This window comes from Bombina bombina, chromosome 4 (assembly GCF_027579735.1).
Source record: "Bombina bombina isolate aBomBom1 chromosome 4, aBomBom1.pri, whole genome shotgun sequence".
Lineage (NCBI taxonomy): Eukaryota > Metazoa > Chordata > Amphibia > Anura > Bombinatoridae > Bombina > Bombina bombina.
Window position 1 is genome coordinate 839,046,065 of NC_069502.1, and position 24,074 is coordinate 839,070,138.

The following is a 24,074-nucleotide window of genomic DNA, read 5'->3' on the forward strand; positions in this document are numbered from 1 at the left end:
AAAAAAAATATTGGAGAAGAGAGGGAGAAAAAAGGGCAAAAAATAAATAAAAAAGATTGGCTATATTGTTAGAGAATTAATGCTGTTTATTAGCTAGTGTCACTGTCAAAGAAATATCTATAACTGCATCATCTGCCCCATTATACCTCTTCAGTCAAGATTTTATCTTAAAATTCTACATTTGTTTGAAATGGTTTTTTTTTATTTATGCAAATGATCATTTGCCTATTATTTTGTACAAATCTGTACTGCTTCAAAAAAAATTCAAACAAGTGTAGAATTTTAAATGAAATCTTGACTGAAGAGGTGATCTTATTCAATCTAAGTGCTGCAGATGTGGCAGTATGTATTTCTCATAATTTAATTTCAAACTTATCTCAAGTTAACAATAGGATAACCGCCCTTTTGTTATCCAAAATAATATATTGTATTCCTATATAATTGTAATGTCAGAATTTGACTGTTTGAGCAGAGTGTTTGTGCACATGTTGTGTGGGTGTGTGCTTTATTCTCCAGGTAATCAGCACAAGACAGATGTGCTGGTGCTTAAGTGCAGTGTTTCTCAAACACGGTCCTCAAGTATCCCCACATGCAAGGTTTTCATTATAGTTAAACCCGTGCACAGGTGCAATAATCAGCTGATCATTAACACCATGGTTACTAACTTGCTCTCACCCATCAGCTGATTATTTCACCTGTGCACAGGTTCAGCTATAATGAAAACCTGCCCTGTTGGGGGTACTTAAGGCCCACGGTTGAGAAACAATGCTTTAGTTTAATTTAATTTACTTCTATTGGGTTCATATATGTGTTTCTCTGGCATAACAGACAGTGCCTCACTAGCCTTTGACTTCACTGCACGTCACTGATATATATATATATAGATTCACAGAAGAAATGTCCAGGCACTCCACCGGATAAGATAAAAATGTAAACTTTTATTTGATAGAAGATCATCGTAAAAACAGGTAAGTCAATAGTTAAGTACACTAAGACTTGCAGCATAATACACAAAAAAAGTGTAGAGTAGGTTAGCTGGGTTCCCATGCGGCAGACATGTTTCGTGCCTGTATGCACTTGTTCACTGCTCATGGGAATCCCAGTATATCCCAGCTTAAATAGGCGCCAAAGTATAGTAAATTTACATAATTAATTAATTGTAACCATTCTCTAAATGCACATTTTACAAGCAGATACACCATCAATATATACATTCATTTTAGAACTTAGTGCTTAAATATTAGATACAATTCTTTTAATATAGTACTAAAAATCTAATCATTCATATTAATTTATACACAGAGATCAATGTCTCGTCTAAAATTTAATCCATATGGTACACTGCTGTTTAGAGTGAAGATCCAGAATATTTCTCTAATATCCAATTTGGTTTCTCTATCACCCCCCCTTTTCCACACTGGGACATGATCAATTGCCTGTACTGTTAACAATTTAGTATTGGAATTGTGATTTTCTCTGAAGTGTCGTGCTATGGGGGTGTCTGATTCTGTGTCCTCAATGGACCTAAGATGGGCTAAGAACCTGTCCGTTAGGGGTCTCTTTGTTTTTCCAACGTACTGTTTGGAGCACCCCCTGCAGGTCAACAAATATATTACATGTGTAGTTGCACAATTTATAATAAACTTTATGTCATGAGATTTTTGTGTACTAGGGGAGGTGAATTGATCCCCCTCTACAACTTATTCACATATCTTACATATGTTGCGCCTGCATCGAAAAAATCCTTTTCTTTGTTTAAGCCAACACTGGTTTTGCGTTTTACTTGAACAATCTGATGGAGATGTGAAATTACCTATTGTTTTACCCCTTCTAGGTATAAACTCACATCCTTCTTGTATGATACCTTTCAATATGGGGTCTGTGTACAGAATAGGTATACTTTCTCTAACTATGTTACAGATATCTCTGAACTCCAAGCTATAGGTAGTGATAAATTTTGGTCTTTCTTCTTGTTTTCCTTTCAAGCCCTTAGCCCTATCTTTGTATTTCAAAACCTCTACTCTGGGTATCCTATCCACGTCTTCCCTAATCTTTGTAAGAGTTTGTTCCATATATCCCCTCTTTTTCAAACGTTCAGTGATTATGTCAGCTTGCTTGACATAATCCTCAGCTTTTGTGCAGTTCCGTTTCGCTCTTATGTATTGTCCCTTTGGGATGCCCTGTAAGGTGTGTCTTGGATGGCAGGAGCTATACTCAAGTATTGTGTTCCCTGATGTAGGCTTCCTATACAGTTCAGTCTCTATTAGGCCAGTATCACTGTTTCCTCTGATAATTACATCTAGGAAACATACATTATGTTCATTTTGTTCCCCAATCAATTTTATGCCACTATCGTTTTGATTTAGATATTCACAGAATAGTTCTATATTCTGTTCATCACTGTCTATAATAAAGAACAGGTCATCTATGAATCTGGCATACATAATGATCTTGTCTTTGAGTGGGTTTCTGTCTCCAAAGACGTGGAACCGCTCCCACCATCCCATAAAGAGATTGGCGTAACAGGGGGCAAACTTTGCCCCCATAGTGGTCCCACGTCTTTGGAGAAAGAAACCCCCCTCAAACATAAAGAAGTTGTGTGTGAGGAGATATTCAATAGCATTTACAATAAACTGTTTAGTAGGTACATTATAATTGCTACTATGTTCCAAAAAGAAATCAATAGCCTGTACACCTTTCTCATGAATGATAGAAGTATACAGAGATGCCACATCCACTACCAGAAATATATAACTAGATTTCCAATTTACTGTTTCCAACTTCCATAGTAGGGATGTGGTATCCTGTATATAACTAGGCAACTTTGAGACCAAGGGTTGAAGAAAACTGTCAATTATGTTCGAAAGGGGTTCATTTAATGAATTTATCCCTGCAATTATGGGACGCCCCGGGGGATTTTTCATGTCCTTGTGGACTTTGGGGAAGTAGTGGAAAATTGGGTTGATGGGATTTTCAGGGACTAACATTTCTTCTATAGTGCGTGTGATGACATTGTTGTATCTAGCAGTTTTGACAATATCAATCAGTATCTTAGTATATTGTCTGGTAGGATTATCTCTTAATCTGCTATATACTTCAGTGTCATGTAGTTGTCTGAATGCTTCTTTCCTATAGGCTTCTCTATCTAGTACAACCACATTTCCTCCTTTGTCAGAGGACCTCACCACTATCCTACTATCTTCTGTTAGTTTTTTCAGGGCCTCTTTCTCCTTCAATGACAAATTCTGTTTATGCTTCTTCGTTATATTGTTATTTAACTCCCTCAATTTCTCTTCTACAACTATTTGAAACATTTCTACAGCTTGTGTTCTTGAGTTAACAGGATAAAAATTGCTCTTTTTTCTAAATCCAGTCAAATCAACATCCTTTTCTGTTACCAAGTGATCTAGATCCTCTTCATTTTCTCTAAGCAAATCCTGGAGATTCATAACAGTACACAATTCAGAAAACTCAAGATTATCATTTATCAAGTTATTCTCAATCTCTTCCTCATTAGTTTGTTCCCTCTCAGCATTAATAAAATGTTTGCAAAGTATCAATTTTCTTACAAATCTGTTGGTATCTAGTATGGTATTAAAAAGATTGAAATGCTGAGAAGGGACAAAATTTAAGCCCTTTGACAAAACTCGTACTTCAGATTCACTTAATTCTATACATGACAAATTTATTACATTATTACTATTCATGCATATTCTTGTTCTGTTTTCCTGATCTTGTGATGTATGTCTTCTGTGATGTGGTCTTGCTTGGTTTGGCTCCCCCCTACCTTGTTTCTATGTCTCCTTTTTCCTCTCTTCCTGTTTGTTTTTTGACTCCTTATTTTTGGGTAATTCAAAGGTAGCTTGAAGCACTGTAGGTTCAGATTCTTCTAAGTTACTCTCACCATCTGATGACTCCACCTCGTACTCTGTGTCTGAAAATGTTACTTGCTTCCCTTTTTTTTGTGCGGTTATTAAACCACCTTCTACCCTTTTTTGGGTTCTTTGCCAAAACCATCATTACCCCCATCTGTATACTGTATGGTGATTGTAATCATATTTATCCCTTGATCATTTTCTAGATTTAAACTCCCACAGTTCCTGACGAAAAGAGATCATAATTTTATATTATATATATATATATATATATTATATTATATATTATATATATATATATATATATATATATATATAGTGTAACTGCAGGGTGTATGTGGTGCTTTTGTCTTTCAATATACACAGGTTAGTTATGTACATACCTCACACCACAGACTTTAAAGGGACACTCAATTCAAAACTAAACTTCATGATTCGGATACAGCATGCAATTTTAAACAACTTTCCAATTTACTTCCATTAACAAAATGTGCACAGTCTTTTAATATTTACACTCTTTGAGTCGCAGCTCCTACTGAGCATGTGCAAGAATTCACAGCATATACGTATATGCATTTGTGACTGGCTGATGGCTTGTCACATGATACAGGGGAGTGGAAAATAGACAGAACTTTGCAATTTATTTTTTTTAAAAAAACTACTACTCATTTGAAGTTCAGACTAAGTGCTATTGCATTGTCTTCTTATAATGCATTTTGTTGATTATGCAAATCTACTGTATTGACTGGTCCTTTAACAACACACAGTAATACACATAACACACTGCCCTCACCTTGTACATAAGGAGGTATTAAGGTAACTGGCAGAGTGTGTGTGTGTGTATGTATTTATATATACACACACACAAATTAACAAATTAAAATGGGCGGAGCCATCTGAGGGGCGGGGATAGTGCTCCACCATCTTCAAAAGTCACCAGCCGCCACTGCCTGACTGGTGATAAAATGTACAGCACTTGCAGACAATAAGCTATAAAACCAGGCAAAACACCATAAACAGAAGACACGTCACACACGTGCACTTACCTTCATTGTCACTGTCACACATTTCCTGCATTGGAGCTTCCAGCTGACACGTTACACTCAGATCTTCTGTTTTAACATGTACGTCAGTACTAATGTCATCTGTCAGAACATTTATTGCAGACAAAATGTCATGGTTTAGGATTTCATTTCACCCCAAAGGCAACTAATGTTAATGGGTACTTAATTGCAATACACTTAAAGGGAGAATCCACTTGAAAATTGTTATAGTTTAAAAAGATAGACAATGCCTTTATCACCCATTCCCCAGTTTTGCATAACCAATACTGTTATATTAATATTCTTTTTACCTCTGTGATCACTTTGTATCTAAGTCTATGTAGATGGACCCCTTGTCTCAGTTTCTTTCACAATCTTGCATTTCAGCCAATTACTGCTGTACCTGCATAATCATTAAATTTCTACACGGGAGTAAGCACAATGTTATCTATATGACACACACGAACTAGCACTGTATGGCTGTAAAAAGCTAATAAAAAGCACAGAGATAAGAGGTGTCATGCAGGGGCTTAGAAACAGGTAAACTGAAGTTATAAAGTATATTAATATAACAATGTTGGGTTTGCAAAGCTGGGAATGGGTAGTAAAGGTGTAATCTATCTTTTTAAACAATAATAAAAAATAAAAAAAACAAGTAGATTGTCCCTTTAATATTTGGGGCATATTGAGGTTGATCAATAACATAAAAAAAGTAACTTTATTAGATTTGTAAATTCAGATGTTACGTTAAATATTTAAAATACAGGTAGCCCTCAGTTTACGCCGGGGTTAGGTTCCAGAAGGAATGGTTGTAACTCAAAACCGTTGTAAATTTAAACCCAGTTTATAATGTAAGTCAATGGGAAGTGAGGGAGTTAGGTTCCAGGCCCCTCTCAAAATTGACATAAGTAACACCTAATACATTATTTTTAAAGCTTTGAAATGAAGAATTTAATGCTAAACAGCATTATTGACCTAATAAAATAAATTGTATCATCATCAAACTAAGTTTAATAAATAAAAACATTTGCTAAACCGCACCTAATAAAATTATCACACAAACACAGACTGTATCATCATCAATCTAAGTTGAATGAACAAAAACAAAATAATCACACAACAGACTGTATCATCATCAAACTAAGTTTAATGAAGGAAAAGCTTTTTTTACTTGCATTTTTCTGCAGCTAAGGGAAGTGGCTGCTAGATCTTGTTCCTTAAAAAACGGCTCCATTGCTCAGGTCTGGTTATAAACTGATTTCAGCCTGCCTGTGTTTAATCACACAACAGACTGTATCATCATCAAACTAAGTTTAATGAACAAAAACGTTTTTTACTTGCCTTTTTCTGCAAAACAGTTCTCTGCATTAATCTGCATCTAAGGGAAGTGGCTGCTAGATCTTGTTCCTTTGAAAGCTGATCCATTGATCACGTCTGGCTTGCTTTTCTTTGCATGTGTTTGCTGCAACAAAAGCGGACAGCTCCACCTACTGGCTATTTTAATCTATGGATGTGCTAATGCTTTCAATAGCAGTCAATGCTTTTCAATAGCAGTCACATGACTGAACAAAAAGGGCGTTATTCTGAAACGGTGCAAATTGAACCGTTGTAAACCGAGGGCCACCTGTATATTGCAAATTTGAAGGTATTAGTATGAAGCATATACACCCAAAATATATTTCATAACTTAAAGCAACATTCCAGCCAAAATTAGAATCCACATGGATGCATTTCCGTTTTAAATATTAGCATTTTTGTCATATACGTGTATTAGCAAAATTGCTTTTAAATAAAAGCTATAGTGGTTTCAAACGTGTATTTAAGTATGCACAGTGCACCAACATTTTAAACACAGCACTTGCTCAGAGACCATAAGGTACTTTTACCATCTGGTAATGACTCAATTTGTTTATTGCTGACATGATACAAGCCCCACTGGTGCTCTAAGCAGCTGCAATATTTAAAATGCTGGTGCACTGAGAAAATCTAGATATGCTTCACATGCATGTGCAGAAAAAAAATGCTAACACTAAAACAGTGATAACTTACTATAAGTATTTTTGCTAATACAAGTATATTTCAGATAGGTTTCTATTGAAATATATAATTAATTCCCTTTAAATTTATATATAGTCTGTACATTGAATAATGTTACACTACTGTCATCATATTAAAAAGGATATTTATAGTATACTACAGAATTTATTCCTATATTTAATATTTATTAATGGCCAAAATGTCCGAGTTCACAATAAAATAAGAGTTTTCAGAATACCATTTAACTACTAGAAGAGGGATAGAGAGGGCACATGTGTGCATCATTTACATGAAGCAGAGCGTGAAGAAAAAAAAAAAAGGTAAGAGAGGGCATGCGTGTGTACCATTCACATAAAGGCAGAGGGTGAGAGAGGGCCTGTGTGTTTACCATTCACATGAAGCAGAGGGTGAGAGAGGGCATTTGTGTGTGCCATTCACATGAAGCAGAGGGTGAGAGAGAAGGAAGAGAGGGCATGTGTGTGTATCATTACATGAAGCAAGAGGGTGAGAGAGAAGGGAAGAGAGGGCATGTGTGTGTATCATTTACATGAAGCAGAGGGTGAGAGAGAAGGAAGAGAGGGCATGTGTGTGTGTATCATTTACATGAAGCAGAGGGTGAGAGAGAAGGAAGAGAGGGCATGTGTGTGTATCATTTACATGAAGCAGAGGGTGAGAGAGAAGGAAGAGAGGGCATGTGTGTGTATCATTTACATGAAGCAGAGGGTGAGAGAGAAGGAAGAGAGGGCATGTGTGTGTATCATTTACATGAAGCAGAGGGTGAGAGAGAAGGAAGAGAGGGCATGTGTGTGTATCATTTACATGAAGCAGAGGGTGAGAGAGAAGGAAGAGAGGGCATGTGTGTGTATCATTTACATGAAGCAGAGGGTGAGAGAGAAGGAAGAGAGGGCATGTGTGTGTATCATTTACATGAAGCAGAGGGTGAGAGAGAAGGGAAGAGAGGGCATGTGTGTGTATCATTTACATGAAGCAGAGGGTGAGAGAGAAGGAAGAGAGGGGGCATGTGTGTGTATCATTTACATGAAGCAGAGGGTGAGAGAGAGAGAAGGGAAGAGAGGGCATGTGTGTGTGTGTGTGTGTACCATTAACATGAAGCAGAGGGTTAGAGAGAAGGAAGAGAGGGCATGTGTGTGTATCATTTACATGAAGCAGAGGGTGAGAGAGAATGGAACAGAGGGAATGTGTGTGTATCATTTACATGAAGCAGAGGGTGAGAGAGAGAGAAGGGAAGAGAGGGCATGTGTGTGTTGTACCATTAACATGAAGCAGAGGGTGAGAGAGAAGGAAGAGAGGGCATGTGTGTGTGTACCATTAACATGAAGCAGAGGGTGAGAGAGAAGGAAGAGAGGGCATGTGTGTGTGTATCATTTACATGAAGCAGAGGGTGAGAGAGGAAGTGAAGAGAGGGCATTTGTGTGTTGCCATTCACATGAAGCAGAGGGTGAGAGAGAAGGAAGAGAGGGCATGTGTGTGTATCATTTACATGAAGCAGAGGGTGACAGAGAAGGGAAGAGAGGGCATGTGTGTGTATCATTTACATGAAGCAGAGGGTAGGAGAGAGAAGGGAAGAGAGGGCATGTGTGTGTATCATTTACATGAAGCAGAGGGTGAGAGAGAAGGAAGAGAGGGCATGTGTGTGTACCATTAACATGAAGCAGAGGGTGAGAGAGAAGGAATAGAGGCCATTTATGTGTGTATCATTAACATGAAGCAGAGGGTGAGAGAGAAGGAAGAGAGGGCATGCGTGTGTATCATTTACATGAAGCAGAGGGTGAGAGAGAAGGAAGAGAGGGCATGTGTGTGTATCATTTACATGAAGCAGAGGGTGAGAGAGAAGGAAGAGAGGGGCATGTGTGTGTATCATTTACATGAAGCAGAGGGTGAGAGAGAAGGAAGAGAGGGCATGTGTGTGTATCATTTACATGAAGCAGAGGGTGAGAGAGAAATGAAGAGAGCGCATGTGTGTGTACCATTAACATGAAGCAGAGGGTGAGAGAGAGAAGGGAAGAGAGGGCATGTGTGTGTACCATTTACATGAAGCAGAGGGTGAGAGAGAAGGAAGAGAGGGCATGTGGGGTGTACCATTTACATGAAGCAGAGGGTGAGAGAGAGAAGGGAAGAGAGGGCGTGTGTGTGTATCATTTACATGAAGCAGAGGGTAAAAGAGAGAAGGGAAGAGAAGGCATGTGTGTGTATCATTTACATAAAGCAGAGGGTAAAAGAGAGAAGGGAAGAGAAGGCATGTGTGTGTATCATTTACATAAAGCAGAGGGTAAAAGAGAGAAGGGAAGAGAAGGCATGTGTGTGTATCATTTACATAAAGCAGAGGGTAAAAGAGAGGAAGGGAAGAGAAGGCATGTGTGTGTATCATTTACATAAAGCAGAGGGTAAAAGAGAGAAGGGAAGAGAAGGCATGTGTGTGTGTGTGTACCATTCACATGAAGCAGAGGGTGAGAGACAAGGGAAGAGAGGGCATGTGTGTGCACTATTTACATGAAGTAGAGGGTGAGAGAGAGAAGGGAAGAGAGGGAAGAGTGTATCATTTACATGAAGCAGATGGAGAGACTGAAGAGAATAAAGGACATGCGTGTGTGTACTATTCACATGTTGCAGAGGGTGAGAAGAAAGGACAAGGTAGGGGTGTGAACCAAATAGATTTTATTATTACAATCTGTCTGTACTGAGGCTCATCATTAACATAGGGGCGGGGACATTTTAGAATCTGAGTTATGCTTACCAGATAATTTCCTTTCCTTCTGTACAGGGAGAGTCCACAGCTGCATTCCTTACTTGTGGGGAATACTGAACCTGGCCACCAGGAGGAGGCAAAGACACCCCAGCCAAAGACTTAAAAACCTCCCCCACTTCCCTCATCCCCCAGTCATTCTGCCAAGGGAACAAGGAACAGTAATAGAAATATCAGGGTGAAAAAGGTGCCAGAAAAATAATTAAAATTTAGGGCCGCCCATCGGAGAACACGGGCGGGAGCTGTTGACTCTCCCTGTACAGAAGGAAAGGAAATTATCTGTTAAGCATAATTTATGTTTTCCTTCTTAATACAGGGAGAGTCCACAGCTGCATTCCTTTCTCGTGGGAAATTATACCCAAGCTCCAGAGAACACTGAATGCTAACGGGAGGGTAAAAAAAGAGAGATGGCCCCTAATCTGAGGGCACCACAGCCTGCAAAACCTGTCTCCCGAAGGCTGCTTCAGCAGAAGCAAAAACATCAAACTTGTAAAAATTGGAGCAAGTATGTAAGGAGAACCAGGTAGCCGCGTTACAAATCTGATCCATAGAGGCCTCATTTTTGAAGGCCCAAGAGGAAGTCACTGCTCTCGTAGAATGAGCCGTAATCCTCTGAGGAGTCTTAAGACCCGCTGACTCATATGCTAAGCAGATGACACTCCTCAACCAAAAAGATAAGGAAGTCGAAGAAGTTTGTCTAAATTCCTTCGTAGCCTGAAGATAGAACTTCAAGGCACGAACCACATCCAGATTATGCAGTTAAACGTTCCTTCAATGAAGAAGGATTTAGGGACATAAGAAAGGAACCACAATTTCTTGATTGATGTTGCAATTTGATACAACCTTAGGAAGAAATCTTAACTTGGTTCGTAGAACAGCCTTATCAGCATGGAACACCAGATAAGGAGGGTCGCATTGCAAGGCAGCAATCTCAGAGACTCTGCGCGCAGAAGCAATAGCTAGTAGAAAAAGAACCTTCCAAGACAAACAACTTAATGTTAACCTCATGCATAGGCTCTAACGGAGCCTGTTGCAAAACTTTAAGAACAAGATTTAAACTCCAAGGAGGAGCATTAGATCTAAACACCGGCCTGATCCTAGTCAAAACCTTAACAAAAGACTGTACATCCGGATGCTTAGCGAGCCTCTTGTGCAGTCAAAACAGACAGGGCCAAAATCTGTCCCTTCAAGGAACTAGCTTAGAGGCCCTTCTCCAGACCATCCTGGAGAAAAGAAAGAATCCTGGCAACCTTTACTTTGTGCCAGGATAAACCACGCTCTTCACACCAGAATAAGTAGGTCCTCCACACCATATAATAGATGTGACGAGTAACCAGCTTACGAGCTTGAATGAGAGTATCAATAACACTCTCAGAAAACCCTCTCTTGGCTAAGACTAAGCGTTCAATCTCCACGCAGTCAGCCTCAGTTAATCTAGATTTTGATGAAGAAAGGGGCCTTGTTCCAGCAGATCCCCACGACAAGGTAACCTCCAAGGAGGAGATGATGACATCCCCACTAGATCCGCGAACCATATCCTTTGCGGCCACGATGGAGCAATCAGTATCACTAACGCCTGCTCCTGTATGATTCGAGCCACCACTCAAAGAAGCAGTGGTAATGGTAGGAAAAATGAGATTGAAAATTGAAAATGGTAGGAGAAATTAGATTGAACCTCCAAGGAACCGCTAATACATCTATTAGCTCCGCCTGAGGATAACTGGACCTCGACCCATATCTGGGTAGCTTGGCATTGAGATGGGACGCCATGAGATCTATCTCCGGCGTTCCCCACCTGTCGGAATGTGGATCGCTGAGATACTTCCCTCATTGCTAGGGAGCTTCTCATTCCCCCCTGATGGTTGATGTAAGCCACCGAGGTTATATTGTCTGATTGGAATCAGATAAATTGGGACAAACTCAGAAGGGGCCAAGATTCAGAGCACTGAATATTGCCCGAAGGTCTAGAATGTTGAACGGGAGGGAGCTCTCCTCTTGCGTCCACAGGCCCTGTGCCTACTTGGCGCCCCAAACAGCTTCCCATCCTGACAGACTTGTCTGTAGTCACAGTCACCCAGGATGGTCTTAAAAAGGATGTCCTTCGGAACAGGTGATCTGGACAGAGCCACCAAGAGAGCGATTCTATCGACTGGTTGTACAGAGAAATCTGTTGAGACAGATCCAAATGATCGCCATTACATTGCCTAAGCATGCACAGTCACAATGACTTGAGGTGGAACCTGGCAAAGAGAACGATGTCCATGCTGGACACCATGAGACCAATCACCTCCATACCACTGAGCCACAGATGGCCTTAAAGAGGTCTGGAGGGCAAGACATGTTGAAGCTAGCTTGCAACTTCTCTGGTCTGTTAGAAATATTCTCATGTCTATGGAATGCATTATCGTGCCCAGGAATTCCACCCTGGTGCTTGGAATAAGAGAACTCCTTTCTCTATTTATCTTCCCTCCGTGGGATCGGAAAAGACAGAGGAGAGATTCCGAATGGTCTTCCGTCAGATGAAACGATGGTGCTTGTACCAGAATATCGTCCAAGTAGGGATCTACTGCTACACAGCGGTTTCTGGCGACTGCTGGAAGAAGTGCTGGGCTTTTATCAGAACTAAAGGAACGAAAATACGAACTTTGTCTCCTTATCTTACGGTATGAAGGCACCCTTGGCCCCTGAAAACTTGCAGATAGTCAAACAAACTCTTTCCCTTAAAGGAGAGGGAAAGAGACTAGACTTAGAAGTTATATCTGTCAGAGCGCCTTACGGGCCTGAACAGAAAACCTAAAGTCCTAGCCATAGGCTAATTAATCTGCATAATAACAGCACAGATAAAAGAATTAGTAACCCAGAAGGCCGTAATTCTTTCCTGAAAAATTTTGAGGGAACCTTCCACCTCGATCATTTTCGCGAAGGAGAAGCACCAAAAGCAAATATCCCATAGGTTAAAACATCCTCTTTAACAGAGATGACAAATTTCCATCCTTATATGCGGCGGCTCTATGAATGATGAACTATCCTCACACGGGCTAGTATTACGTGTGGCAAGCGTAAAAATAACGCCAACCAAGTAGGGATGGGAAAAAGAAAAGAGAAAGAAGTTGCAGGCACTGCTGGTTAGTGTGAGATAAAAAAAGCAAAAATGTAATTGTTTCAATTTAAAACATGAAGAGTTCCCAGACAGGGGCACACACAAAAGAAAACCCACCCTCATAGAGAGACTGGAATCTGGATCCTTAAAAGGCAGAAGGGAAGAGGACTCTAATCCTGTCCCATTGCCATCAAATATAGGACCCAGAGATTCGTCTGGCAGCTCAGCCTTTGGAACCTCTAATGTAGTCAAAACCTCCTTTAGTAGAAAGCGTAAACGTTCTGTCCTAAATCTAAAAACTGGATCGTCCACAGGAGAAGGATTATAGGCAGCAGACTCCAACCCTAAAAGTTCATAATCTGAAGTTTCAGAGCGAACCTCATCCTCTGATAACTGATCAGATATATCCGACAAATTACATAATGCCACCTGGGCAGGAGTGCAATATTTAACCTTTCGCTTGCGCTTAGCAGTGCGAGGGAAAGCACTAATGGCCGCAGACACTGCCATATGAAACTGAACAGTAACGTCTGGTGAGAAAAGGCCCCCTCCAGATGGAGGATTAACAGTGCAATGGGAAGCTGCATGTGTATAAAAAGATGCATGTAGGGTGTGCACCTCACTGGACAAGGACTCCTCAGAGGTGGGCGGCTCAGTGGTATCAAACATGTCAACCTTATTTGATATAATCCCCTTATCAAGGCATATGGAACATAATTGAGAAGGCAGATATTCCAGAGCTCCCTTACAATATAAAAAGATATTACTCTTTGAAATAGAGGGAGAACCCTCTAATGAATCAGAATACTCCATAGCAAAAGTACGATATGTGGAGGACTACAGAAAAAAACAAACTTTATTTTAAATAAAAAAATGGCACCCTTATACCCCCAATGGCTGGGGCACTCACCACCTCCTATGACCCAGACAGAACAGAGATAAAGAGAATGGAAGCCTCGACCATTCCAATGCAAGACCGTCCCAGCTATGAGAAAAAGCGCGCCAAGCTTTTAAGCTGCGCAACTTTCAAAGTGAAAGTGAAACCTGTATGTTCCATCTCAGCCTATGAGCCCATAAACATCTTACACATAAAGCAGCATAAAATCAAATAAAGCATATATGATTAAACCTAACTGTTCATAATCCCCCTCAGGAGATATTAACATTGATTCCATATAGATAAAAGGACCCGTCTTCTAGCGTTTGCAATATGTGTAAAAATGAAAACGATCTTACCGGAATCCATGCTGTGGAACAGAAACACAGCCTCTCAAGTGTGACAATCTTGTAGCATTTCTCCTGACATCGACTTAAGTGAGAAAAAGCATGCAGTGAAACTCGTCAACACTGATTGCTAAGGAGCTGTTAATCTGAGTCTGGATGGGTTCGAAGAATAGATTCTATCTGCATCTCCAGACTCGTCAATGCTCTCACTGAGAGGCTGACAAGACTACTTAAAACTCCAGTCCCATCTTGAAGGGCAGATACACTTCTCTGTCATCCTCCTGTGACGAAAGGCAAAGAATGACTGGGGGATGAGGGAAGTGGGGGAGGTATTTAAGCCTTTTGCTAGGGTGTCTTTGCCACCTCCTGGTGGCCAGGTTCAGTATTTCCCACGAGTAGGAAATGCAGCTTTGGACTCTCCCTGTAGTAGAAGGAAATTATATATTAAAATGTATTCAATTAAGAACAAAACAAAGCATTTGTTATTTTTTGCACTCAAATCAATTATAAATTTATTTATATATGTAAATGTTTAACAGTAATTCCTCTTGACCCTTTAACTGTGTTTTTATTATTTTTGTTGGGTATAAAATTAGTTTATATTCAGACAGCTCATTAGATCACACATGACAGATTCACCGGAGATTTGCTCTCTTAGTCACGTCAGTAGTGTATGTGCATTTCCTGAGTGAGATATTTATTACTACACAGTGTCACCTGAGTTCTCACTTCCTGGGATCTCCATAGTCCTTAGTGCTTGGTGAGTCTCCATCATGACGTCCTTGTAAAGCTCCTTGTGTCCCTCTATATACTCCCACTCCTCCATAGAGAAATACACAGCAACATCATCACACTTTATAGGCACCTGAAACACACACAACTCATTCAGCGCTGACACAGGGACTGGTTCTGTCACACACTTTTACTGACAGACCCAGGATAATGTAACTGAGAACATGAAGACAGACAGAAGGTAGGAAATACACACAGGGTCAGATGGGTCAGTAAAGGGAGTCACTGTGTACAATGTCACATTCCCCAGCAGTTCTCACCTCTCCGCTCAGCCGTTGAAAGCTGCTGTGGGAGGGCCTCTTCTTCACAATGGTGTATTCCTATAATACGTATGAGAAAGATCATCAGACTCCATTTGCCTGAACTAACAAGTTCTTGTTTACTTCTCTCACTCATCACAAAACATATAAATAAAATAAATAAATAAAATATAGTGGATAATATTATGGATATAAGCTGCTAAAGACTAAGGACATGAGCTCAAAAATACAGACATTGCGGGAACATTTGAGAGTGTGATGAGGGGGGGGGGGGCCACTAATTGAGCCCTTGATTGATATGAGGTTCCTTCGGTGCTGAAGTCCCTTAGGTATTAAAGCTTTTTTTTGTAGTAGGGGTCATGCAGAGAGGCCTTTAGGTTCTGGAGAGTTTTTGCTGTAGAGGTCATGCAGTATGGCTTTGTGTGCTTGGGATTTTTCTTTATGGTAGAAGGGGTCTTGGGTGCAAGGATTAGCACTTTTTTTGCAGCAGCAGAGGTTTGTGCAGGGGCCCCTGAGTACTGGGGGAGGATTTGTGCTGGAGGGTTGTCCAGGTGAGTAAGCTTAAAGGGGCAGTCTACTTTATTTTTTTTTTTATTTAAAAAAGATAGATAACGCCTTTACTACCCATTCCCCAGATTTGCATAACCAACAATGTTATATTTATATACTTTATAACCACTAAATTACTGCCTATTTCTAAGCCCCTGCAGGTCACCTTTTATCTGAGTGATTTTTATCAGCTTTTCACAGCAAGACAATGTTAGTCCATGTGTGCCATATAGATACAGTGGGGCAAAAAAGTATTTAGTCAGCCACCAATTGTGCAAGTTCTCCCACTTAAGAAGATGAGAGAGGCCTGTAGTTTTCATCATAGGTATACCTCAACTATAGTAGGAGAAAAGAAGGCACCAATAGGGTAATAACGCTAATACCCAGACAAAATGTGGGGAGGGTGAGGACCAATACTCACAAACAAAGTGGGACTATGGCGTGCCTAAAATCGCAGACCGGGACCTCAGCATCGCCCGGAAGACAGACAAGGACAAACAGCAAATCCTTCGAGCCGGACCGTGTTCCATATGGCCAATCGGGATCTCAGGGTTGTGACACATCTTCCTCTCTGTGTGTCGGGAATCTATACACTTGTAGAGGGAAAACCAGGTCACAGTAGACGGTGTATAAAGCTCCGATTTGCTACAACTAGCACAGTCCACAGATGGAAAGAGGGGAGAACAAACTCCAGCAGGGTATAGATAAAACAATTTTATTAAATGTTTTAAAATAAAGCAACGCGTTTCTCGGCTACACAGAGCCGTTTCATCAGTTTTATCTATACCCTGCTGGGAGTTTGTTCTCCCCTCTTTCCATCTGTGGACTGTGCTAGTTGAAGCAAATCGGAGCTTTATACACCGTCTTACTGTGACCTGGTTTTCCCTCTACAAGTGTACAGATTCCCGACACACAGAGAGGAAGGTGTGTCACAACCCCGAAATCCCGATTGGCCATACGGAACATGGTCCGGCTCGAGGATTTGCTGGTTTGCCCTTGTCTGTCTTCTGGGCGACGCTGAGGTCCTGGTCTGCGATTTTAGGGACGCCATAGTGCCGCTTTGTTTGTGAGTATTGGTCCTCACCCTCTCCACATTTTGTCTGGGTATTAGCGTTATTACCCTATTGGCGCCTTCTTTTCTCCTACTATAGATTTCTTCACGGTCGATAGACGTTACGGAAGAGCAGCCTCCTATTGGATGATTGGACAGACCCCTACCACTACTGTCCCCGTACGCACCTCCTTCAAGAGTCTCTTTCTCTGACTTTCTATACATCAACTATGAGAGACAAAATGTGGAAACAAATCCAGACAATCACATTGTCTGATTTGGAAATAATTTATTTGCAAATTATGGTGGAAAATAAGAATTTGGTCAATATCAAAAGTTCATCTCAATACTTTGTTATATATCCTTTGTTGGTAATGACAGAGGTCAAACGTTTTCTGTAAGTCTTCACAAGGTTGTCACAAACTGTTGCTGGTATGTTGGCCCATGTTGGCAGTGATGTTTTGGTGCTGTCGCTGGGCAAGACAGACTTTCAACTCCCTCCAAAGGTTTCCTATGGGGTTGAGATCTGGAGACTGGCTAGGCCACACCAGGACCTTAAAATGCTTCTTACGAAGCCACTCCTTCGTTGCCCGCGGGGCGGTGTGTTTGGGATCATTGTCATGCTGAAAGACCCAGCAACATTTCGTCCTTGCTGATGGACGGAGGTTTTGCACTCAAAATCTCAAGATACATGGCCCCATTCATTCTTTCATGTACACGGATCTGTCATCCTGTTCCCTTTGCAGAGAAACAGCCCCAAAGCATGATGTTGCCACCCCCATGCTTCACAGTAGGTATGGTGTTTCTTTGGTTGCAACTCCAGCATTCTCTCTCCTCCAAAACACGACGAGTTGTGTTTCTACCAAACAATTCTACTTTGGTTTCATCTGACCATATGACATTCTCCCAATCTGCTTCTGGATCATCCAAATGCTCTCTAGCATACTTCAGACGGGCCCGGGTATGTACTGGCTTAAGCAGGGGGACACGTCTGGCACCGCAGGATCTGAGTCCCTTGCGGCGTAGTGTGTTACTGATGGTAGCCTTTGTTACGTTGGTCCCAGCTCTCTGCAGGTCATTCACTAGGTCCCCCCGTGTGGTTCTGGGATGTTTGCTCACCGTTCTTGTGATCATTTTGACTCCACGGGGTGAGATCTTGCATGGAGCCCCAGATCGAGGGAGATTATCAGTGGTCTTGTATGTCTTCCATTTTCTAATTATTGCTCCCACAGTTGATTTCTTCACACCAAGCTGCGTGCCTATTGCAGATTCAGTCTTCCAGCCTGGTGCAGGGTCTACAATTTTGTTTCTGGTGTCCTTCGACAGCTCTTTGGTCTTCACCATAGTGGAGTTTGGAGGTGTGACTGTTTGAGGTTGTGGACAGGTGTCTTTTATACTGATAACAAGTTCAAACAGGTGCCATTAATACAGGTAATGAGTGGAGGACAGAGAAGCCTCTTAAAGAAGAAGATGATGCAGGTCTGTGAGAGCCAGAAATCTTGCTTGTTTGTAGGTGACCAAATACTTTTTTTCCACCATAATATGCAAATAAATTGTTTCCAAATCAGACAATGTGATTGTCTGGATTTGTTTCCACATTTTGTCTCTCATAGTTGAGGTATACCTATGATGAAAATTACAGGCCTCTCTCATCTTCTTAAGTGGGAGAACTTGCACAATTGGTGGCTGACTAAATACTTTTTTGCCCCACTGTATAGGAACCAGCACTTGATGGTTAAAATGCAAGTTTGTAAAAAGCACTTAGATAAGCAAAAAGTATATTAGTATAACAGTGATGGTTATGCAAAATTGGTGAATGGGTAATAAAGAGATTATCTATCTTTTTAAACAATAACAATTTTCAAGAAGACTGTCCCTTTAACTAAGTGTTAGTGAGATGGTCTGGTTGAGCTGAAGTTAGAGTTAATGAGATGGACTGGGTGAGATGAGGTTAGGGTTAGTAAGATGTTCTGGGTGAACTGAAGTTAGGGTTAGTAAGATAGTCTGGGTGAGTAGAAGTTAGGATTAGTGAGATGGTCTAGGTGAGCTGAAAAAAAGAAAAAATAGAAAGCAGCGCTTCACATAAAACAAATATAACAAATAACAATATTACCACTGGTCTTATATACAGACTTATCCTCTATGGAACAAAGAGGGATACAGGTGTTTCCACCAACAGGTAATGTTCTTTGCAACTCTATCCTAGTGCAGCCGCTCTCGTCCTGTGTCTCTCTCCCCACACCGGATAATGACGTAATACAAAGAAGCTGTGAAATAAGAACAGCGCAGAAGGACCGAGATTCAAGGTAGTAGTTTTATTGGCACATAAACAAGACACTGTACAATTCCTACTTACAAACGGTAGGTTTTAAAAGGGGCCTTTCACAATCTATGATGTGAACAATTCTTTAATCCAAGAGCAACGAAGACCAACAGCTGACTCGTATGTCCCACTTTTCATCTGAGTCATTTACACACAGCTTAGGTCACAACGGGCGGCTTTCTCCAAACCCTTCTTAAAACATGTAGGTAGCTCGACGCGTTTCCCCCGGTGTACGCCCGGGGCTTTATCAAGAGCAAGATAGTATGCTGTGTAAAGAGTTCATATTTAAGGCCAGTGCTTCCACCTGATTGGATACTGATACACACCAATCCGGATTAGGTTCTGTATACACACCCTTATGAACAGCGGATTAACTATTTCTACCATAGAGGCAATTATTACATGTTGAATATTAAATCACAGGATAACAATTACTTCTACTCAGGCGATACAATTGAACGCAAACCTACATATATTTACAGAGACCATTAGGGTACAAAATTAATATTGAAACACACCATTAAAAATATATACATGCTAAAAAATTACATAAAACGTTGCATAGAAAACAAAAATATATGATAGTAATTTAAAACAATCCAAAATATTATTAAATACAAAAAGTTGATGTACAAACATAAAAAAATAGTAATACTAAAAATAGATCAACATTTGATTACATCACAAATAAATTTAAGAGCTTTGAAGAATAACAAGAAATATTGTTCTAAGAGCGGCCGATAAGGGAGGGGGACTGGTAGTCCAAAATAGAATTGACTATCTAGCTGAAGCTAATAGACTATTGGGTGACAACAGTGGTATACAAAAAATTGGATTATAATCCTACTACCACTTTTCAAAAAGATTTAAATATTCTAGTGTTTTGAAAGCAAAAGAGGATGATATCCTGTCACGAGATGAGGTTAACTTCATTATTCAACAAAATCCTAAAATACCTTTATTTTATCACCTTCCCAAGGTACATAAGTGTCTATCCAAACCCCCTGGAAGGCCCATAATTTCTGGGATTGAGTCCTTGTGCCATAATCTCTCAAAATACGTAGACTATTACCTTCAACCTATAGTCAGGAATACTAGGGCCTTTCTAAAGGACACTACTGAGGTCATCAAAATTTTCGAGGGAATAGAATGGGAGGAAGACTTTTGGTGGGCCACTTATGATGTGACCTCATTATATACTAATATAAAACATGAAAAAGGTATTAGAGCTATTGAAAGAGCTTTTTTATATTATGATATTCCGGATGTTCATCTGCAATTTATTTTGGATTCCATTTAATTTATTCTCTCTCATAATTATTTGAATTTGGAGGATTCTTTTTATTTGCAGCTCAAAGGAACAGCGATGGGAACAACATTTGCCCCATCTTACGAGAATATTTTCATGGATGATTTTGAGAGAGAGTATATTTGGAATAATAACCCTTTGAAGGTAATATGTGAAGTACGCTAGATATATTGACGACGTGATTATACTATGGAGAGGGGTCGTCACTTTCTTTGACAGAATTTTCTAAATATATAAACGATAATTCTTTTGATTTAGAATTTTGTGGTACAAGTTCTAAGGATAATATTGTATTTTTAGATATTAATCTTATGAAGGACCCTACAGATAATAAAGTCATAGTGAAAAATCATAAAAAGACAGTAGATAGGAATAGTTTTGTTTGATTGCCAGGTGTGGACATCTCAAAAATTGGAAGAACAACATCCCTTTTAGTCAATATACTCGAGTGAGAAGAAACTGCTCGAAAATAACAGATTTTGATAGTGAAGCTGAAATATTAGATAAGAAATTTTTTAGAGAAGGGCTATGAAAATGACTATTAAAATCAGCTAAGTCAAGGCTAGGGAATTTAGATAGGAACAGACTCCTCAATAATACTAAGTAATAATAAAATAAAACCAATAATGAGGAGATGAAATAACCAAACAAGGTTTATAACCACCTTTAATGAGGGCGCGAATATAATAAAGAAGGTAATGAATAAACATTGGGGAATACTTAAGGTCGGATCCAATCTTAAAGTCAAATTATAACAGATAAACCTTGCATTACCTTTAGAAAAAATCGAAATCTGAAAAATCATCTAGCTCCCAGTAAATTGAGAAAAGGGGAAAATAGTGGTCCAATAACTAATGAAAATAAAAATACCCTCAGTAACTGGTTATCTATTCCAGCTGATTCTTTACAAATGTAATAAGAGCAAGTGTAACATGTGCTCCTTTGTCAGAAAAGGTAATAAGTTCAGTAATTCTGATGGTACAGAACAATTTGAAATCAAACACAGATGGCAACTGTGAATCAACATACACTGTCTATCTGTTAAGATGCAGTTGTGATTTGATTTACATTGGACGTACCAAAAGAAAGGACTAGAAACAAGGTTCAATGAACATCTTTACAAGATTAAAAATGGGTTTGAAAAACACAGTGTACCTAACCATTTTCTATTGGTCCATGGCAGTAACCCGAGAGGGTCTTGAAGTACAAATAATAGACTGGATACCACCCAGTTTATCCCAATAGATTGAGAACCCTAAGACAACGTGAAACTGAATGGATTTATAAGTTAAAGAGTTTGAATCCTTCAGGTCTTAACATTGATTTAGATGTACAGGCCTTTATCTGAATAAATTGTGGTTTTTAAGTTATAATAAAATGTGCAATATTGTTTGTATAACATGAATTCACTTATGTGCATTTTTGTATCGTTACAGGATTCACATCAATATTCAGTATACTGTGAATATTTTTAAATTTATTTGTGATGTATTCAAATGTTGATCTATTTTTAGTATTACTATTTTTTTATGTTTGTACATCATCTTTTGTATTTAATCATCTTTTGTATTTAATAATATTTTGGATTGTTTTTAAATTACTATCATATATTTTTGTTTTCTATGCAACCGTTTTATGTAATTTTTTAGCATGTATATATTTTTAATGGTGTGTTTCAATATTAATTTTGTACCCTAATGGTCTCTGTAAATATATGTAGTTTGCGTTCATTGTATCGCTGAGTAGAAGTAATTGTTATCCTGTGATTTAATATTCAACATGTAATAATTGCCTCTATGGTAGAAATAGTTAATCCGCTGTTCATAAGGGTGTGTATACAGAACCTATCCGGATTGGTGTGTATCAGTATCCAATCAGGTGGAAGCACCGGCCTTAAATATGAACTCTTTACACAGCATACTATCTTGCTCTTGATAAAGGCCCGGGCGTACACCGGGGGAAACCGCGTCGAGCTACCTACATGTTTTAAGAAGGGTTTGGAGAAAAGCCGCCCATTGTGACCTAAGCTGTGTGTAAATGCTCAGATGAAAAGTGGGACATACGAGGTCAGCTGTGGTCTTCGTTGCTCTTGGATTAAAGAATTGTTCACATCATAGATTGTGAAAGGCCCTTTTAAAACCTACCGTTTGTAAGTAGGAATTGTACAGTGTCTTGTTTATGTGCCAATAAAACTACTACCTTGAATCTCGGTCCTTCTGCGCTGTTCTTATTTCACAGCTTCTAGGTGAGCTGAAGTTAGGGTTAGTGAGATGGTCTGGGTGAGATGAAGTTGGGGTTAGTGAGACGTTTTTCTATGAGGTGAAGTTAGGGTAAGTGAGATGGCCTGGGTGAGATGAAGTTAGGGTATGTGAGATAGTCAGGATGAGTATAAGTAAGGGTTAGTGAGAGGGTCTGGATTAGCTGAAGTTAGGGTTAGTGAAATGGTCTGGGTGAGGTGAAGTTATGGTTAGTGAGATGGTCTGGGGGAGATTAAGTTAGGGTTAGTGAGATGGTCTGGGTGAGGTGAAGTTAGGGTAAGTGAGATGGCCAGGGTGAGATGAAGTTAGGGTTAGTGAGGTAATCTAGGTGAAATGAAGTTAGGGTTAGTGAGATGGCCTGGGTTAATAGAAGTTAGGGTTAGTGAGATGGTCTGGGTGAGATGAAGTTAGGGTTAGTGAGATGGTCTGGATGAGCTGAAGTTAGGGTTAGTGAGATGGTCTGGATGAGCTGAAGTTATGGTTAGTGAGATGATCTGGGTGAGTAAAAGTTAGGATTAGTGGGATGGTCTCAGTGAGGTGAATTTAGGGTAAGTGAGATAGCCTGTGTGAGATGAAGTTAGGGTTAGTGAGATAATCTGTGTGAGATGAAGTTAGGGTAAGTGAGATGGCCTGGGTGAGGTTAGGGTAAGTGAGATGGCCTGGGTGAGCTAAAGTTAGGGTTAGTGAGATAGTCTGGGTGAGCTGAAGCTAGGGCTAGTGGGATGATCTGGGTCAGATGATGTTAGGGCTAGTGAGATGATCTGGGTCAGATGAAGTTAGGGCTAGTGAGACGGTCTGGGTGAGATGAAATTAGGGTTAGTAAAATGGTCTGGGTGAGATGAAGTTGGGGTTAGTGAGATTATCGCAGTAAGGTGAAGTTAAGGTAAGTGAGTTCATTTGGGTGAGCTGAAGTCAGGGTTAGATGATCTAGGTGAGATGAAGTTGCAGTTAGTGAGATGATCAGGGTGAAATGAAGTTAGGGTTAGTGAGATGATCTGGGTGAGTAGAATTTAGGATTAGTGAGATGGTCTCAGTAAGGTGAATTTAGGGTAAGTGAGATAGCCTGGGTGAGATGAAGTTAGGGTTAGTGAGATAATTCTGTCTGAAATGAAGTTAGGGTAAGTGAGATGGTCTGGGTGAGCTGAAGTTCGGGTAAGTGAGATGGCCAGGGTGAGATAAAGTTAGGGTTAGTGAGGTAAATCTGGGTAAAATGGAAGTTAGGGTTAGTGAGATGGTCTGGGTTAATAGAAGTTAGGGTTAGTGAGATGGTCTGGGTTAATAGAAGTTAGGGTTAGTGAGATGGTCTGGGTGAGTAGACGTTAGGATTAGTGAGATGGTCTGGGTGAGATGAAGTTAGGGTTAGTGATTTAAAGTTAGGGTTAGTGAGATAATCTGGGTAAAATGAAGTTAGGGTTAGTGAGATGGTCTGGGTGAGCTGAAGTTAGGGTGGGTGAGATGGTCTGGGTGAGATGAAGTTAGGGTTAGTGAG

The 24,074-nt window shown here is 40.0% G+C and overlaps 1 protein-coding gene across 3 annotated transcripts in view; it reads right to left on the reverse strand.

Moving 5' to 3' along the window:
- The window catches only part of LOC128657222 (oocyte zinc finger protein XlCOF7.1-like), a 111,708-nt gene that overhangs the window by 78,553 nt on the left and 9,081 nt on the right, over positions 1-24,074 (reverse strand). For 2 of the 3 annotated variants that reach the window (XM_053711481.1, XM_053711482.1), the window contains exons 3-5: positions 15,096-15,155; positions 14,761-14,908; positions 4,922-5,020 (exon numbers count right to left, since the gene is read on the reverse strand). In XM_053711481.1, coding sequence (XP_053567456.1) covers positions 4,922-5,020; positions 14,761-14,908; positions 15,096-15,155 — 307 coding nt within the window. The remainder of the gene's footprint in view (positions 1-4,921; positions 5,021-14,760; positions 14,909-15,095; positions 15,156-24,074) is intronic. The other variant, XM_053711483.1, reaches the window with a different exon arrangement.